This window comes from Lonchura striata, chromosome 6 (genome assembly GCF_046129695.1).
Source record: "Lonchura striata isolate bLonStr1 chromosome 6, bLonStr1.mat, whole genome shotgun sequence".
NCBI classification, from domain to species: Eukaryota; Metazoa; Chordata; class Aves; order Passeriformes; family Estrildidae; genus Lonchura; species Lonchura striata.
In genome coordinates, this window is record NC_134608.1 from 51,176,700 (window position 1) to 51,194,795 (window position 18,096).

Below are 18,096 nucleotides of genomic sequence, written 5' to 3' on the forward strand. Positions count from 1 at the left end.
CCATCTATCAGGGGCAAATGTCACTAAAGCAGCACAGGCTCTCAGCTCACTTTCATCTCTGTCATTTCTTGCAGCTCCTGTTGCTAAGACAAAGTTGCACCTACAAAAACATGTAATATCTGCAGTAGGAAGCTGAGGTCTGAAACTACCACATTGTTGACAGAGAGAAACCACAGCCCAAAGCATCCATGCACAGAGAAGCAGCCCAATACTGGGAAATGCTCTGTCACCTTAAAAGCCAAATGTGGGGCTGGGCAAGCAGAAGCAAATACTGTAAATTTCAATGTATGCCTTTTGAACAACATGCAAAACTGAGTAGAATTTTTTTGGTAGGAGGGGAAGAGTGAAAAAATGCTGTTGTGAGGTAGGTATGCACAGTAGTATTCAAGCAGCTGAAGAAGGAGAAGGCTGATGAATATAACGAGCTACAAGAAGACCCAGAAAGAGAATCCAGGGAATTACAGGCCCAGCCTTGGTGCTGGGGAAGGTCAGGGCACAGAACATCTCAAGAACCATCAAGTGGCACTTGTGCAACAACCAGGGCATCAGGTCAGTGTGGGCTCATGGAAGGGAGGTCCTGCCTAACCAACCTGATCTCCTCCTCTGACAATGTGACCCACTTGGTGGATGAGGGAAAGGCTGTAGCTGTGCTCTGCCAGGACTGCAGGAAAGCCTTGGACACCACTTCCCTCATTCTCCTGGAGAAACGGGCTGCCCATGGCCTGGAGGGGTGCACTGGTCACTGGATAACTGCCTGGATGCCTGGGGCCAGACAGTGGGCATGGAGCTCCATCCAGCATCACAAATTAGGAAACAGCACCAAATGAGACAGAGTTCCCAAACTCCTGTGTATTTTGGAAGAAACTGCCCATTTATGTCATAGCTATTCACAAGCAGCAGGACCACTGGCTAAGATGAACAATTTTATAAATTTACAAGTTGATTAACTAGGATTCTATCACACATGCTATAAGTTAATGTGTATCAACTTCAGCAGCAAGCAAAGGCTCTTGGTCTTGACACTTGACAACCAGCTCACTGGCTTTATTTGTTGTTATTTTTACTATTAGATCCTGCTTTGACATGCAGGCCAGGCCTTGCAGACACCAGAAGTCCTAATTTGGTGTTACAACCAAGCAAGGATCGTTTCAGGTGGTCATTTTAAACCCAACACATCAGCACTGCACACAGAGCAGTTCCAGAGCTGTGCCATTGCTTTGCCAGCTGTAAGGAAGTGGAGGATAGCTGGCACCAGCTCTGTCCCACAGGTGGGAACTGCAGGAATTGCATGCCCAGCCTGGGAGGGCAGAGATTGCAAATGTCATTTAGTTACTGGTACACTGCTGTCCACTTGGCATTTCTTTGTCCACACTCCTGCTCTTCCATTCCCACAGGCCACAGAACCATCTCCAGAAACTTCCCCTGGATGTCATTTTAGTGCTCAAGAATCCCCATTAAAAGCACATCAAGTCCTCTTTTCAGACAGCTGTAGAAAGGATCAGTAACAAGACCACCACAAATACAGAACTTCATTTCCCCACTCTATAAAGACAAAATGAGGTATCTGCACATGGCAGGTACTGAACACTGTAGTCATGCAATTCCAAAATGAAGTGAGAACCAGTAAAACCACTGATCAAATATTATGCAGTAAGATTTAAGTGTCAACGGTGTCTGGAGAAATCCCGAAAGAAAAATCAGAACAAGCCAAACTTCTGTACACCAGCTCATTCTATGCATTGTTTATTCAAAAAACTTGAATAAAACAAAAACTTTTATGCCACAAGTACACAGGCACCACCAACTTCTTTGATCTTCTCCTCTGCTCTTCTACTGAAGAACTTTGCTTTCACAATGACAGGCTGCTTGGGCAGCTTCCCTTTGCCCAGCACTTTGTAGTAGCCCTAGAAAGATTTAGAAAAGAAGTTCAGTGCTTGTAATCAGATTACAGGCTCATACATTCAGGCCTGTTAGCACACACACCAGTTAAAAACAACCAGGACCTCATCCAGTCAACTCAATACATTAAAAGAACAATCATGACATGAAGACAATTAACAACACAGCTGAAGTCACTGAGGTGAGAAGTGGGCCCCAAGTGGCCAACAGAGGTGTTTGATGGGAGGCAGAGCAGTGTCCCTGATTCGGTGGCTGGCTGAGACACAGGACATCAGAGCCAGTGAATATGGATCAGATGTTTCTGTCCGAGAACTATAGCACACCAAGACAACCAAACATGTGGAGATGTGACTCTAGTCTCGAGGGTGACACGGTGTGAGACCGGTTCCAGCAGGGTTTTGTTCCTTCAGGAACATTTCAAACCAGCCATCTTTCACCACCTACCCAAAGGAGGGCAGTGCCTGTCCACAAACACACACCAGTAGGACAAAAAGTCCTCACAGGGAAAAATGTAACACCCAAAGTGCTCCACTAACTACTCACAGCCCCGGGTGAGGCTGGTGAGCCTCTGAGCACTGGAGCTCATTTGCAGCTGAGCACCTCCCCCGTGGGACAGGCACAGCTCAGGCACTCGGGGAGGGCAGGAATGCCAGGGCTGAGTCCCAGCAGGAACTCACCGAGCGCACGACATCAATGACCGGGGCCAGGCCGGCCTCGTTCTTGGCGTAGTTGAGCCTTGTCTGCTCACTGACCAGCGTCCACAGCTTGTCCAAGTTGACAGTGGGACAGAACTTCTGGTTTCTCTTCAAGTGATAGTGTCTCATGCCTACTTTCCCAAAGTAGCCAGGGTGACTGTGGGAGAAACACACTCCACATTAAGATCACACTTTTAATTCATTCTGAACTAATATTGACACAAGCAACTCACAAAACCAGAGTATGCAGAATGTCACATTACACCCTTTTTCATATTAGTATGTGTAGAACTTAGGTGCAATAATGATTAGTACCCACACCAAGGAACAATTGCATTGTCTCTAAGTGTTCCTTCTCCATCAAATTCACACCTCAATCTCCCTGCCTGCTGAGTCTGTATTTCCAGGGAAGCCCTACCTCCAGGGACCCAGGGCGAGCTGCCCTGCCTGGGAAGCTCTGGCACTGCTGTCACTAACCCGGTGGCTGACTGAGCCAGCAGGGCACAGCCAGTGAATAAAGGTCAGTGGTTCCTGTCCGAGGACTCCAGCACACCAGGACCACAGGCAGGGCCAGGTGTGACTCTACAGTCTCGGGACTCACAACATCCCTCATCTTTACCTGATGCAGCCAACAGAATGCAGTTTGGATTTAACAGCACATTCTGAATTTGCTCTGTGTGCACTGTTGAGCAGGGACCACATTTAACAGGCCCAATTTGGTCAGCTCTACACTGAACTACACTGAACTCTCCAAAACGGCAAGTGAAAAGGTTTTTTATTTTAGGGTAAATGGGGACACGAGTAGCGGTAATGCCACACTTCCCATTAAAGGAAAAACACATAGGATTGCAGAAAACTATGCTTATTCACACGTAAAAGCCAGTTGCTTCTACTTCAGGGGCATGCATGTTGCTAGTAGGTATTTAAAACGTTAGCTTACTATTTATCGAAGTTAATCCTGTGATGGTGCAAACCACCGGCATTACCACGTCCTCCAGGATGCTTCCTGTGTTTGCCTAAGAAAAGAATTGTAAGCTTGTTGCATTAATATTACACACAATACTTAGAGATACTTTCAATGTCAACTTGAACTGTTTTATCTTGCGGTGTGACAAGGTTGGAACGGATAGAGCGGAAAGGGAGACTGCACTCCCTGTAAGTTTAAGATGCCGCATACCCAGTAGCGATGAGCTGAGGTTACAAATGCACGGAGTCTAAAACGTGCAGGACGCCATCAGCCCATCACCGCGGCAGCTCCCCCGCACACCATTCCCACGGTGCCGGCGGGCCCTGCACCCCCAGCCCCATTTCTATGGGATCGGGAAGAGCAGCAGCATCCCCATTTCTATGGGATCGGGGAGAGCAGCAGCATCCCCATTTCTATGGGATCGGGAAGAGCAGCAGCATCCCCATTTCTACGGGATAGGGAGGAGCAGCAGCATCCCCATTTCTATGGGATCGGGAAGAGCAGCAGCATCCCCATTTCTACGGGATCGGGAAGAGCAGCAGCATCCCCATTTCTATGGGATCGGGAAGAGCAGCAGCATCCCCATTTCTATGGGATCGGGAAGAGCAGCAGCATCCCCTTAGCGCCGGGGATCCCAGCGCACCCGCGGCCGCCGCTGCACTCACCCACGCGGCCGTGGCCGTGGCTGACGTGTCCTCTCAGCTTCCGGGTCTTCCTCAGCCTGGAGGGCTGCGGGGAAGGGGCACCGCGGCCGTGAGCGAGGCGAGCCCCGAGCGCCACGGGAGCCCCGCGCCCGCCCCGCGGCCCGCGCGGCCCGGCGCCATGGCGGCCCGGCCTCCCCGCACCGCGCCCGCCCGCCGCCGCCTCGGACCGCGCCTCCCCCCCACCCTCCGCTACTCCGCAGCCCCGTCCCGCCGCGGGAGCGAGCGGCGGCGGCCGCGGGCTCCCGATCCCGTCCCGGGCCCGTCCCACCCCATCCCGCCGGCCCGGGCGCCGCTCCCACCATGGTGCCGGCGTGCGCGGGGAGAGAAAGGGCGCGGCTCTCGCGAGAGCGGGCCAAGGCGCGCGGGGCGGGGCCGAGATCTCGCGAGGCTTCGCCGTGAGGGCCGCGCCCCGCCCAGAGCCGGCACCGCCCCCCGGCTCCTCCCGCGGCGGGAAAGCCGCGCTCGTCACTTTATTAAACATCCATGAGTGGGAAAATGAACACCGCGTCGTTAAACACAATTACTTGCCACACTGGAGTGTGAATTCCTGGACTAGGGTTTTTTTAATGGATTTTATACGATTAAGATTTTAAACAAAACCAATTTTAAACACAGGCCTCAGCACTGAATTTATTTTTCTTTAGAATCTTCATGGCGCACTTACAATGTTCCCTTGCTCAGGAACACCATTAGTTTTAACAACTAATTTAGTAGGGAAGACAATGCACTCCTTGGTGTTTGTTCGTCTGATCCCTTCAAACACAGACCTCCAGGTAACACAAAGATTGTTTCACACAGCTCTAGTCTGAGGATCAAAAAGGCACCTGCAGATTTTTTTGGCCATGATCTCACCTTGCCCAGTGGTATCCCCTGATTTACATTACAAAAATGGGAACACGTTGACAGATAACACAATGTTTAAAAAGCTTTCTCCTTTAATTTTTAAAGTGCAAATGGAGCAAAACAGCTTTGGCGCAGGAGACGGGGTTTACAGCACAACATTCTTGTACATCGGCATTCCGTGGCTTTGTCTTGCCTTTGCAGTAACTCCACAGCGTGTCCTGACACAGTTTTATCCATCGGTTTCTTAAGAGGAATCATGTATTTCCCCCTACATTTACTAGCAGCTGTTGTTTATAAAAAGGCCAGAAGCCACCTGTACGAGTGATGTTACTCCTTCCACTCTCAAGAATTCCATCGAGGAATCGTTCTGGAACTTGGAGTGTATGACAGAGTAAAACTAATGGGAGTTACCAGTTGTGGTGACATTTCCTCTGAAGCAAAAGCACCCGGTATTTTACAGACATTTCACATACATTTCAGAAGCTTTTGTGGATTTTGGAGTGTGAGGGAGGTAACTGAAAAAGGAAACGGCTTCACCTTTTCAGTGAATGGTCCCTCGAATTTGCTCTATGAGGCTGATAGCAAACCAGAACCACGGTCAGGTTAGGAACTGCGCAAGCCTCAAAGCCCATCTGACTACAGCAATCACGCTGAGAATGACAGAGTGTGGTGCGTGTCCCTAAAAGGTAAGAGGCTTTAGCTAATTTTCATTATCTGCCAGACCTAGAACATATTGAAGCATTTTATATATTTTTGAAATATTTTCTTCTTCAGACTATGGGAAAACTTCTACAATCTCAACAGGAGTTGTTTCCAGATCAAGGAAAAATGTGACACTTGAGCACCACACACAGCACAAACAGAAGATACCATAGGTCAGGAGCAGTATATGTGATACAACGATAAAATCATTTGCTGCTAACCCATGAAAAAATGTTTTAACCGATGCTTGTGTTAGGATAAAATTTTTTTAAAAGAGCTATAAAATGCCTTGTCTTAGCCCTGGTGAAAAACACTGAAGAAACCCCAAACTACGTGACGTGAAATAGCAAACCTACCAAAAGACAGGTTCGTAAAAACCACTTTACATTTTAATTACAAATTCATTTAAAAATCACAGGTGAGTTGTTGTGTTTGTACCTGCTCCACATGAGGAAGTGCAGAGGTTTGCAATGAATATAAACAAGCAGGTCTATTTACAGAGTTTATTAGGATCCATACACACATACATTAGGAAAGGCTGTACTGTACCTACTCGCTGCAGCTTGCATGTCAGAGAGCTGAGATCTCCCCGGGCTTAGCAGTCTTAGTGCAGAGTGGGTTATAAGGAGTTTACTGACCAGAGTTCAAACCAAGTGCAGGTTCTGTAATGTGAACCAAGTACCTTATTATCAAGTCACTTTGTTATTTCTCCTTTAAAATCAGTTCGAAGGAAACAGACAGACAGACAAGTGCCTGTGCCACACGAGAGCAGCCCCGTGCGTACAACCTCTCCCACGTACCCGAGCTCATTCACCCCGCCGTGTTCAGGCATCAAACATCCCTTGAAGTCAGTGGTTCTGCTGAGACAGTCAGCTGCACAAAATCAGCTACTCGTTTTTGCACCAAGCATAACTCAACTCACACTAAAGAAAAAAAACAAGCACCTGGTATTCTCAGGAATATACAAATATTTACCACAGTTTTCTCGCTCATTACAAAATCAGTTACAAAAGCTTACAGCACATTATGTACAAACTCTGCCCAAAACCACGGAGGAGCCGCCCCGTGGCACACTGACACAGCATCCATGGCTCATGGCCTGGAGCCGCCTCAGCTCGCTGCGCTCTCCTCCCGCCCCGCACTCCCAACGCCGCAGGTGTCTCACGCAGTGCCACAAACAGGTTTCCTGTTTCAGCAGGAAGGAGCTAGTTCTTCTTGTGAAGGAACTTCATTTTGTTGCCTAAAGGAAGCACACCGTCAGTCTCAAGCAGAGAGCAGAAGCCAATCCAAAGTGACAGCAAATGGTCTAACTTGCAATCGGCACCAGCAGGGAGAGCCGAGTTACACAGCACCGACTGCTCCAACCCCTTCCTGTTCCGCTCCTCGATTACGGTTTGGCTCCCCCCTCCCCAAGTGGAAATGAAAGTGTTAACAAGGACCATCATTAAATCTGGTTTTATCACCTATGTTTTCACTTCTGGTACGGCTTTTTCAAATAAAAAATAATAATAATAAAAAAAAAAATAAAAAAAAAAAAAAAAAAAAAAAAAAACAAAAAAAAAACGCCCACAACGAATACCCACCACCACCATGAAAACTTATTTCAGAAATACTTCTAAAGATTTTCCTCACCGAGGCCCCGCAGGAACTTGTTTACTCCACTTTGTTCCGTGTCCGGGAGCTCTTCCAAATACTGTTCCACCCTCTGCTCGAAGAGCCCTGCGGCAGACGGAGACGGGGATGGGGTGAGCCGTGCCCGGCCGAGCCCCGGTCCCCGCACGGCCCGGCTCCCGCCCCCGGCAGCCCCCGCTCACAGCCACCTTCCGCTCACCCGGCCAGGATTTAGGGATGCGGTTCCGCTTTCCCGGTGAGCGCACGGATGCACGCTGCCGCAATCCGCGGGACCCAAGCGGAACAGCGAAATCTGCATCGCAGGGGAGACACACACCCCTACCTTTAGCCCTGCATTTCCTCAGCTCTCTGTCCTGGATGAAGCCAGCGAACATTTGGGATTCCATGAAAACTTCCAAGAAGCGGCGGATACTCTTGGAGGCCACAGATTTACGGAAAGCCTCCCTTTGGAAGGCACGCTCTCCTTTTTCATTCTGGGTTAGGAACAGGGAATAATGGCCAACTGTCTCCACAAAGAATCGGATAAAAACCTCAGACACTAATCCATTCAGGGTGTTACATTCTGCAAAATAAGGCAGTAATAAGACACCAAAATCAGCTGCTAGCCGAGCTGTCAGCATTATCCCCGCAGGGCCAGGCTGTGCATCTCCCGGTTCCCTGATGCCGCGCTAACAGCTGGCAGGAGTGGCAGCGGCTCCCTGCACACCTGGATGCACATGGAGAGGGTGACAGTGCCATAACCACGAGTGCCAGTCTGCAGAACTGGTGTTCTGTGACCAAGAGTCAGCCAGTATTACAAATCCTCAGCAAACAGCTCAGATAATTAAACATTTGATGGGTGTTCCATCAAAATGAAACCTCCTATTTTCACTCTTCAGCAAGTTCTCTTCACAAACTTCTGAATGATTCAGCATTAAAATATTTCTCCCTGAGGATAGTAACTCTGTTCTAAAAACTGATCAAAAAGAGTCTGTTGTAGAATTTGGGTTTTCATCTTTTCTGAGATGTTTAAACAGTTTTATATATGTAATACATATGACTTGAAATAAATTTTAAAAACTGAATAGAGGCCTCTTTCATAACTTTTAACCACAGGCGTCTCAATTCCCCCTGGGCTGTTTTTGTCCTGCTGAAGAGAAATATGAACCTTCAGAGACAACCCAACCCATCTTGCAGTCAAATTCTTTTCTGGTGGTACCTGCTCCTCTCCCCTGAAAATACTAAGTGCCAAGAGTAACTCCAAACTCAGACACACCCCGAAGACTAGAGAATTATCTGGACTGAATTAGGGCCAAGTTAACTGCAAACCTCTGTTTGAGCAAAGGTTCAGAGGGACCTACAGGAGTGCTTGTCATTTACAAAGAAATTAAAATAAATCACATAGCACTGTGGCTTGATGCCGTCAGTCTCGTTCTCCCTATGTGCTCAGAGACAACCTTTGATGTCACCAAAGGTATTTGAGACCTCAAGTCCCATCTTTGTTTCTCCTGCATGGAAAGTCAAAATTCTACCTACATTTGTTTATTACACAAGTCCCTGTTTCCAAATGAACTTACCATCATCTGAATCACTATCTGAATCCTGATTTATCAGTTCATTCTTTCTCTCTAGAGCCTGCTCCAGAGCAGCTTGCAGTTTTCTAGGCAATAATGTGTCTTCATCATCCATCTGATAGAGGGGAAAAAAAATCTTTAAGCCACAATAATCTATTCAGGAACTACAGGAAATACTTTCAGAAGGTTTAGAATTCAGATGAAAAATACTTGCATCTGCTACTGTCATAGCATACTGTCATAAATAAAAGAATAAGAATCTATGTGCAACTAACAAATACTTCTAAATAGAATTTCTTGTCTCTCTTAATAAGATTAAAGTCAGGAATGATAATCCAAAGAGCAGGTAAACACAGAAATGTGGAATCAGCTCCTTACATGACAAAGAGTCCAAATAGTTGTGTTTAACTAAATGCACATCATGTGAAGCCTTGCTAGATGTACACACAGCTGCTGTAGTTGGTTTTAGTTAGCTCCTTTGGTCCTTGACAGTTGTTTTTACTGTTCTGTAATCTGTCTTGTTTTCTGGGTCTTGCCCCTGTTGCTCTCTTCATCTTATTTTGTGCTTGTTCAGCAGAAGCCAAGTATGCACAGGAGCCCTAGCTCTGCAGCCACTGTTCAGCCAGTGAATCAAACACAAAATTTACCTAATCCAACCTGCAGACTGTTGGTTTGAAAATATTTAGTGCCACATGACTGTCAGGACAGGGTGATCTCTCATCTCCTTGTTTACAAGGCTCCTGCTTTTCCTTTCACATTAAACTATTCTCAACCTTTGCACACTCACTCAGGAATTTTCTTTGCTATTCTTGTCCTTTTCACCTCCAACAGGGTGAGTTTTCTTGCTAAGGTGATATTATTATCTTTGGATGCTTTCTTTCCACTGTAAATACAGTTCTCAATTCCTTCTGACAGTCACAGCCTCAACCCCTTCTGCATACCTGAGAAGTTCTTATTTGCAGGTGGAACAGAAAATGAGAACATTTTTTTTCCCTGTCATTGCTTTCCCTTTGCACACAGAATTTCTGCCAAATCCTTCTGATCAAAGAAACCAAATCACACCACAGGAGTAAACAGCTTTCTAGACTGCATGGCAGCATTCTGAGGTGTACTTTACCTGTCTGATGAATCGATCAGATCCCAGGTTAACCATCAAAGCCTACAGAAAAGAAAACACTGCATTGAAATGTATCTGAAGATACAGAAACCATTCATTTGTTCATTGCTTTTTAATAGCAAAAGATCATCTGCTGAACAAGCCTCGACATGAATCAAAGTCCTACTGTGAAACAAGAGGTTGTGTGCTTTATGAAACAACATGAAGGTTTTCTTTAGAGCTACAAGTCTAATTTAAAATAGATACAACAGATCTCATACTAGATTAATATATTTTAAAAAGCTAAAAAGGTTTTTTTTCCTTAAAGCTCTGCAAGTTATAACTAATAATTTTTGTTAACATGGAGTTGAAAAGTGTTTCAAGGAGTTTAAAGAAAACAATGTGAGGCAGCGAGGATTCCAAAGGGCAAGGGTGTGAAATATTCATGATAACAAAGCAGCGAGGCTGAGAGATGGAGCTGGGAATATGTAGAAGAGCAATGTTAGGAAAGTGGAAGGAAAACAGAGCAGAGATTTACATGGGCCAGAGGACACAGGGCCTTGGAAGGGAACACAAGAAAATTCCTTAGAAAAATGACAAAAAACTAATAGGAGCAAGAGAGAACCAAGTGTGTCCTTGAGTATTTTTGCAGTATTTTACTGGAAGTGCTGATCAAGTGCAACTCTCATTTTATTTCCAATATAGTATCAACAAAGTCTTAGAAGTTAAAATTCTTAAAAGTTTTGTTTCCTGTGTGGGCTGTGGCTTCATGCACCACTTCCATAAGGATTAAGAGATGTCATAGCAGATGGCTTCCTCTTGTTCCAGACCAAATCAGCATATTCACATCTTACTTCCTAGTGACCAGGTAAATATTCACTTGTTTCTGACAAGATGCCAGGTATGGAAGGGGGCAGAATAAAAGAGAAAATAAAGCTACTGCTGCAGCTTTGCCAAGAGAACCAATGAGAACCAGGGAGAGAAGATTCAAAGAGGCAGATTAAAAATTAGACATGAGGATTTATGTCCCAGTGGCAGCCCTCTCCTAGGAGAGGCCAGTTTTACTCCTAGCAAACAATTGTGGTGGCAGCTCCTACCTCCTCTACTGGCAGATCCTTGAGTTTGGGCAGAGAGCTGGAGAGCAGTCCCACCAGGAACGGGGTAGGACAGCACACGATGTCAATCATGGATGAGGGCAGGACAGGAATGAAGGTGTGCTGCCAGGAGAAGGGGTACAGCAGGGCCACTACGGCATGGGAGCAGCTCGACAGGGTGCTGGGGAGAGAGGAACAACCAGGTTTGCAAAGGCTTTTTTTGGTTCACAGCACCTTCCACCTGCTGAGAAACTCAGCCTGTTGAAATACAAGTGCCCAAGGTGCTGCCTCTCTGGCACTTGAGTCTTAAGACAGGCCTTGGTCCCATTCCAGTCCCTACCTTCTCTGTACTGTGTAGTGTGGCAGTTCACAGCAAACCTCAAACTAAAGGTACAAAACTAAAACCTGTTTGTTTCAAACTAGAACCTGTTTGTTTCAAACTAGAATCTGTTTGTTTCATAGTAGGCAGGAGATGGCTTGATCTAGAAATCAAGATTCAGTGTTCCCAAAAGCACTCAAAAGCAGCCACTTTGAACAATGCTTAAAACCCAAAAGCAACTTCAGATCTTGGCTGTTATGATCATATCAGTAATAAAAATGCATAATAGTAATGTTCTTAAGTCAAGCAGTAATGCAGGAACAAAGGAAAATGAAAATAAAATAAAATTGGGGAAAAAAAATCCTCAAGAAAAGCTCTACCAAATCAGATATAAAAAGCTCAAAACTATCAATACCTGTTCCAAAGGAAAGCTGGTAAATGCAACACATTTTTCAAAGATTGCATATTTTTTGACAACAGCATCTTTTATTATAATACATTTTAAAGGGTTTATTAACCAACTTCAGTGATAAAGGTATTGATCCTGCTCAGCAGAGTACTCTAAACTCTAAGGCTTGATATTATAATGGAAATGTCATGCATATTTGTTTTTCCATGTACTGAATCCGATTCCCTTTTGCAGTCACACGGTTTCCAAATGTTAAAAATTAAGGAACATCAGTACCAAGTGGGTTTTAACATCAGGGGAATGAAGACAAGCTCTCCATATCACAGCTACAATGTCTGCCTCTCACAGACTGAGATGACTGAAATTTGGATCCAATGTGATTGAACTAATTTTCTCGCATTGCAAACTTCTACTGTGGTTAATGTAGCAACAAAGAACTATAAATAATAACTGCAGAGCTGTTACTCCTTTTAAATGCTCATTTCTTTTACTGCAAGACTTGGTAGAGACTTTAGGTGGCATCAGACCTCCACCAGAATAACCTTCATCAGCATTTTTATTTTGGCTGTGCATTGTTCCAAGGCCAGAGGAAAGGTTTCACTGTTTGTTCCCATCAGTGATTTACCTTCAAAGTTTGCTGCATGAGAAAAATGAGAATTAGGGGACGAAGAGAGAAAAAGTTTGGGAAGAGCAAATCCTTGTATTTTACTGTAAATAATCTGATGCCTTGGTTTTAATTGACACATTCTTTAAGTTCTGACAATCCCAGCATGGGTTTATAACATATGTTGTCTGACACAAGATTGTTGTAAAATGATGCATTTCTCCAATTTCTGTTTTTATATATAACAAGCAATGGTGCTGCCATTGCCTCATACTTTGGTCTCAGACATCTACCACAACAGGCACACTGATGTCATTTGGAAGAGCTGTGGAACCTGGTACAGACTCCCAGCACTTCCTCAAAATCACTTCAATGACTCCCTGGCATTTTCACCTACTACAAATTCAGTCATCTTAGCTGAGCAGCTAAAAAAAGAGCTATGTTAAGCTAAAAGCAGGAAGACAAACATTTTTCTGCTCTTCAGTGAGTATTTGTTTCCTTTCTATAAAATGCCCTTTTGTAACATGTTGTGTTACACGCACTGCTGTGACGTAAATCAGCCCCTGCATCCTCTTGTGCGTGCTATTCCCACGCTGGGGGAGGCTTCAGCCTCCAGCCCAGGACACTGGAATCTCTTCCCAAGCTTTCCTGGGAGCTGGCTGGGGCAGGGCAGGGCAGAGCCCAGGGAGCAGCAGGGCTGGAGGTGTCCTGTGGCAGCAGCCAGCTCTGCCCTGCCAGCACCCCACAGCAGTCACGCCACCGCCCTGTCAGCACCTCGGCCTCTGCACTTTAGGATTCTGCACACAGCTCTTCAAATTCAGCCTCAGAAAATCCTTCCTTGTGGAACATTCATCCCCATGAAACATCCCCTCCAAGCTTCCAGCCCCCAGAACCTCCTACTGCCATCCCTCCCGGACACTCCTCTGCAGGACTCCTACAGCTGTCACCAAACTCCTGCTTGTACAAAGTGCCTGTGTCTCTGCCCTGGCTAGAAAGATTCATGTTTAGAATGGATACACACCTTTCACTTCAGTGCAATTTCACCATTTGTAAGGTAAAATTCAGAGGTGATGGGTATAAAGGAACCCCCAGCCTAAACCTCTAAAATACAGTTCAGAACTTTTTAAAGGAATATTATTGATGAGAAGCATGTTTAGTAAAGTAAAAAAATAAAGTCCTACCCTGGGAAACCAAGTGTGCTCCAGTTTTTCCTTTCAAAATGTGCAACCCACACATTATCCAACTGTTCTTGTTTATGAGAATTAAGCAGTAAGATCAGATGGTTTATTTTCTTTAAGGTGTGTGAATCACACAAAGTAAAGCAACCGAGTAGTCAAAGTTAGATTTTCAAAATATTTTGACTTTTAATACTCTAGGGCAGTTCCACAGATTGGGTTTGGAGAGTGGGCTTTTCCATTTGGTCTATGCAGTTTTACAGGAATGCTGCATAATATTCTAACTGTTGTTGTACTGGAAAACATCTCTTTATTTCCATGGTTGTCATCTTGTAAAATAATTATTTGGAATTTGCCAATGTTTTGGTTCTCTCTATGCCTAGATTAAAAAAACCTTCAGTGTTTGATCTTCTCCCCATGAAGGTAGTAATACAAGATTATACAAGTATATTGAGACATTTCGTAAAGATAAATTTCTCTTGAAGAAATATTTTATCATGTTACAGGCAAAATATGACATTGCTTCTTTCCCACTCAAAGTTGATTTATGTTCCTCTGGGCTATTTTGTTTCCCAAATCATTTTCTCATGATAGCACACAGAACCTTTTCTTTTTTGTGTTGCTGACTGGGAAGACACAAGTTCAGACTGAGAGCTGAGGCACCAAAGTTTCAGACACAACTGTGACTGAGCTGAATTTTGGAGACTGCTTATGAACACAGTTTAAATCTACATCAAAAAGCAAATCACTGTGACTTAACAAGAACCTTTTCTGTCCTTTAGATAGGGAGAATGTCTGGTAGCAATTTCTGGGTTGGCCAACCAACAAATAACCCCGAGCTTAGTCTATGTCCATATCTTATCAGAGCACAGTTAGCACACTGAGAAGGACAAGCTGTTGGGCAGGGGATGGACACTGCCCTGGCTGGGATGTCTGGCTGTGCTTGTTTCAAGGACTGTGGCTTGTTGCACACTGCAAGTCACCAACTCTCTCAAACTGCTAAAGTCATATTCAGTTACACTTTCTACTCACAATGGAAATATTCCACAAATACCCTTGATAACTCACTTTTCTTTCTAACAATAGCCAACAGTCATGTTCCTTCCCACTCTTCCCTCCACCCGTAGAACTTCTCACAGACCCAAGGGAGCTTCATACACTGAGCATCTCCCAAATCCAGGATTAAGCCTCTAGCACAGACAACCACTTACTGATTTGTCCTCACTATTGACATGCACGTCCACAGTCAGTCTGGCATTTCCATTGAAGGAGAAGGCAAGAATATCCCTTTCCTTCCTCCACTTTCCCTGAGGGACAGAGAAGGTTCTTCAGCCAGGAGGGAAGGGAGGCACCCCTTACATGCAGGGCCAAGCCACCCAGCAGCTCTGTCACCCCAGGCTGGTGCCAGCTCTGTGCCGTGACAGGGCTCTGGGCTGTGCCCTGGACTGGGACCACCTCACCAAATCTGGGCTCCCTGCTTCCTCACATTGAGAAACACAGCCAAAAATGTAAATTCACAAAAAAAGTTTTTCAACTGTTTACTTTTCCACAGCCTTTTTATGATCCTCTCCCTGCTGACTAAATGATGTGGCTCTGTCCACATTTGCTGAAGTCTTTTATCTGCCATGTTGACACATTGATGCTCCAGCCCATAAGCACTTTGAGACTGAGTTACCTCCATGACACACATCCCTTGTGTGCTCAGGAGAGCTTCCTCCCACTTGAGGTTGGACTCTGGAGGCTCTGTCCTTCCCAGGTGTAATCCCTTGACTCACATGGGTATTACACACCCAGATGTCTCCCCATCACAGGCCATGGCCCTGCTTTTCTGAGACAGCTCCTGCCCTTGGGCCACTGATGAACTCTATAGCAAAAACAGAACCCTGACATTTCCCTTCTAGATTCTTCCATGCATCTCCTGATCCTGGACTAACTCCAGTCTCTCATGGAGACAGAGGTCTGTGACAACTCTTCAAGATAAAATAGTCTGACAGGTTTGCAGAGGACTCTGTAAAGGACTCGGGGGAGAGGCTGCAGGCCAAGGGCTCAGCCTATCTCCCATCCAACACATACAGGCTGCAGAGGTGGAAAGGACAAAGTAGAAAACTTGAAAAGCACCAAGTAAAGGGCAAGTGGAAGTAAAAACCGTGGCAACCCGATACACTTAGGGTGGAGATGGAGTCCAGGCAGCACTGCTGTTGCTGTGCTGGCAGTAATTCAGAGCAGTGCTGTGCTGTGCCAGATACAGTGCACTCTAAGGCTCTGACAAAATAAAGGTTTCTCTGGGTACATAAGAATAAATAAGAACAGCACTATTAATGAGGTTGCTTGCTAAGACTAAGTAATAGCATCAGGGACAAGATACAAATGAAAACTTCTAAGTGTCAGAAGTGACAGTCTCCAAACTCCAGCTGTCTGCAATGAGCTCCTGCAGCATTCCTGCAGGTCAGCTTTTGAAGCAATCCCTGGCCCTGGAAAAGCTGCCTGACCATGGGGACATGTTACTGCTTTCCCCTGCTCCAAAGCTCCAGCACTGCCCCTGACCCCCAGGTGCTCTGCTCCTGAGGCCCCCTGAGCCCCCACATCAATGGTTTGTCCTTCATTCCCAAGGTTCTGTGCCCTGAGAATACATTTTTTGTTAACCCACATATCACCAGCTACTCACCAAAAAGGGCAGAGGGGAATAAAAGAAGAATCCAAGAGTTCATTTGCTGTAATGGTGCAGGACATCTCCAGTTTTTCAGCCAGTATAAAACTATCAGACATGAAAAATATAAATTCTTCCTATACAAAATCATTGCTGTTTCTCTGCTGCCACTGCTAGGATGTTTAATGGGGGGAAAAAATCTTCAATTCCTGCCTTTTGACTCAAATCAAAGAAATTGCATGTTTTTGCAGCTTTTTGGACAAGAAGAGCTACTCCTTAAGGCCTGCAGTTCCTGGTGGCTGTGGGATACCTCCCTATTTCTAGGATTGCTTGCATTTGTAGGACACTAATTTCACATGGAATGGATTCAAAATTTGACTTGTTTTCACTGATGTTTTTAAGCTTGTGTGTCTGCCTCTGGACAACCATTTTGGTTTCCAATTTAAAGCAAAGTTATATAGAATCAAAGTAATTCAGGTAGGAAGAAACCTCAGGAGACCAACTGATCCAATTCCCTCTTGCTTGACATCAGATCAGTTTGATTCCAAAACCAAATGAAATTATATATTATTTCGTTATATTAAACATTGCTGCACATTTTTGTGAAGGAGGTAGTTTCCTGTCTGCCAAAGACTCCTACCTAGTGATGTCTAAACTCACTCTGATTTTGCTTTGTTAGAAACCATCTTAAAAAAATATTTTTTGTGCATACTAAAAAGAGCCTTATTTAGCTGCTAATTTCTTCAGAATAAATTGTTAGCACTAAGCAAGACCTCCTTCTTTAGCCTTGGGCTACACTGAGAAATGAAGGCTCCTCTGGGAGAAAGAAATCATCTTCTTCCTGCAGGGATCCTGAGAGAAGGGAAAAGCAGAAAAGGAAAGGAAGGCAGGGAAGAGGCTGAGTGAAATGCAAGGAGGTAAAATAAAATCTGGGAGGTAGAACTGGGAGGAGAGGCAGACAAAATGAGCCTGAAGAGCAAGTGAAAAGGAAACTGAGGGCAAAGGGGCTGGGATGTAAAATTACGGGACAAGACAGTGACTGGCTGAACAATGCAAGGACCAGGGAAAACAATTTAATATGAACATGACTAAAGTTATCACACATATGCAGCCAAATGATGAGGTCCCAAGATTAAACTTGTTCCTCCCTGTTGCTTTAGGCAGGTAGAAGGATGTGGGGCTGTCTGAGCCAATTGCCCTTCCTCTGTCAGTACCAGAGATGCTGAGAGGGGCTGCAGGAGGGAAGGTCACACACTTGGACAGCTGAAGATGACAGAAGTTCAAAGCCCACTGGTGGCAAAGATGGAAATCAAATATAACCAGGGCTCTACACTTCAGCCACTGCTGTTTAGCAGACAGACACAAACCCACAGTTTTATCAGGAATAATTCTCAAACAGAAAAGTTTTCTCCACAACAAATACATTTACCTGTCCCTGAGAGGAAAAATATTATGACCAATACAAACACCAGAATTTGGGTTTAACATATTTTTGTTTGACCCAAATTAATTCCAATACAGTAAATTATCTGGGCACTAATAAAATAATTATTTCCAATGATTCCAGAGCAGCAGGAGTTACAATCAGGTCATGCCTCACCTCACCAATTAAAGCATGAGGGGACAGGAAAATTACTGTTTTAGGCTTTGATTCAACACACTATTTTAGCAGAAGCTTCAGCTTTAATTTACTTTCACTGTGCTGAAATACTTTGCTGAAATGAAGCCTCAAAGACCTTTATTTTCCCACTTCTTTT

General features: G+C 45.0%; 2 protein-coding genes, 1 long non-coding RNA gene and 2 other non-coding genes across 5 annotated transcripts in view; all 5 read right to left on the minus strand.

Annotated features, from left to right (window-relative positions):
* Nucleotides 1-1,727: 1,727 nt before the first annotated feature.
* Nucleotides 1,728-4,624, minus strand: RPL27A (ribosomal protein L27a). The gene is made up of 5 exons (XM_021529493.3): nucleotides 4,565-4,624; nucleotides 4,227-4,290; nucleotides 3,535-3,610; nucleotides 2,577-2,751; nucleotides 1,728-1,904 (listed from the first exon to the last, which is right to left on the minus strand). The coding sequence occupies exons 1-5, from the start codon at nucleotides 4,565-4,567 to the stop codon at nucleotides 1,776-1,778; spliced, it is 447 nt and encodes a 148-aa protein (XP_021385168.1). The 5' UTR covers nucleotides 4,568-4,624; the 3' UTR covers nucleotides 1,728-1,775.
* On the minus strand, nucleotides 2,132-2,263 carry LOC116183779 (small nucleolar RNA SNORA3/SNORA45 family). Its single transcript, XR_004148472.1, has one exon. It is a non-coding gene; the product is annotated as a small nucleolar RNA SNORA3/SNORA45 family (small nucleolar RNA).
* Nucleotides 3,059-3,189, minus strand: LOC116183778 (small nucleolar RNA SNORA3/SNORA45 family). Its single transcript, XR_004148471.1, has one exon. It is a non-coding gene; the product is annotated as a small nucleolar RNA SNORA3/SNORA45 family (small nucleolar RNA).
* A 1,675-nt stretch (nucleotides 4,625-6,299) lies between the features above and the next one.
* Nucleotides 6,300-6,989, minus strand: LOC144246496 (uncharacterized). The gene is made up of 2 exons (XR_013340196.1): nucleotides 6,829-6,989; nucleotides 6,300-6,733 (listed from the first exon to the last, which is right to left on the minus strand). It is a non-coding gene; the product is annotated as an uncharacterized LOC144246496 (long non-coding RNA).
* A 1-nt stretch (nucleotide 6,990) lies between these two features.
* DENND2B (DENN domain containing 2B) overlaps nucleotides 6,991-18,096 on the minus strand; it is a 149,426-nt gene continuing 138,320 nt past the window's right edge. Inside the window, exons 16-21 of the mRNA XM_077784286.1 lie at nucleotides 11,189-11,366; nucleotides 10,113-10,154; nucleotides 8,999-9,110; nucleotides 7,765-8,004; nucleotides 7,443-7,529; nucleotides 6,991-7,050 (exon numbers count right to left, since the gene is read on the minus strand). Of these exons, the coding sequence (XP_077640412.1) occupies nucleotides 7,016-7,050; nucleotides 7,443-7,529; nucleotides 7,765-8,004; nucleotides 8,999-9,110; nucleotides 10,113-10,154; nucleotides 11,189-11,366 (694 nt within the window). The 3' untranslated portion in view covers nucleotides 6,991-7,015. The remainder of the gene's footprint in view (nucleotides 7,051-7,442; nucleotides 7,530-7,764; nucleotides 8,005-8,998; nucleotides 9,111-10,112; nucleotides 10,155-11,188; nucleotides 11,367-18,096) is intronic.

Coding starts and splice junctions, on each gene's coding strand:
- RPL27A (XM_021529493.3), bottom strand. Junction 3,611..4,226: donor CCACGGCCACGGCCGCGTGG/GTGAGTGCAGCG, acceptor TTCTTTTCTTAG/GCAAACACAGGAAGCATCCT. Junction 2,752..3,534: donor AGGATTAACTTCGATAAATA/GTAAGCTAACGT, acceptor TTTCTCCCACAG/TCACCCTGGCTACTTTGGGA.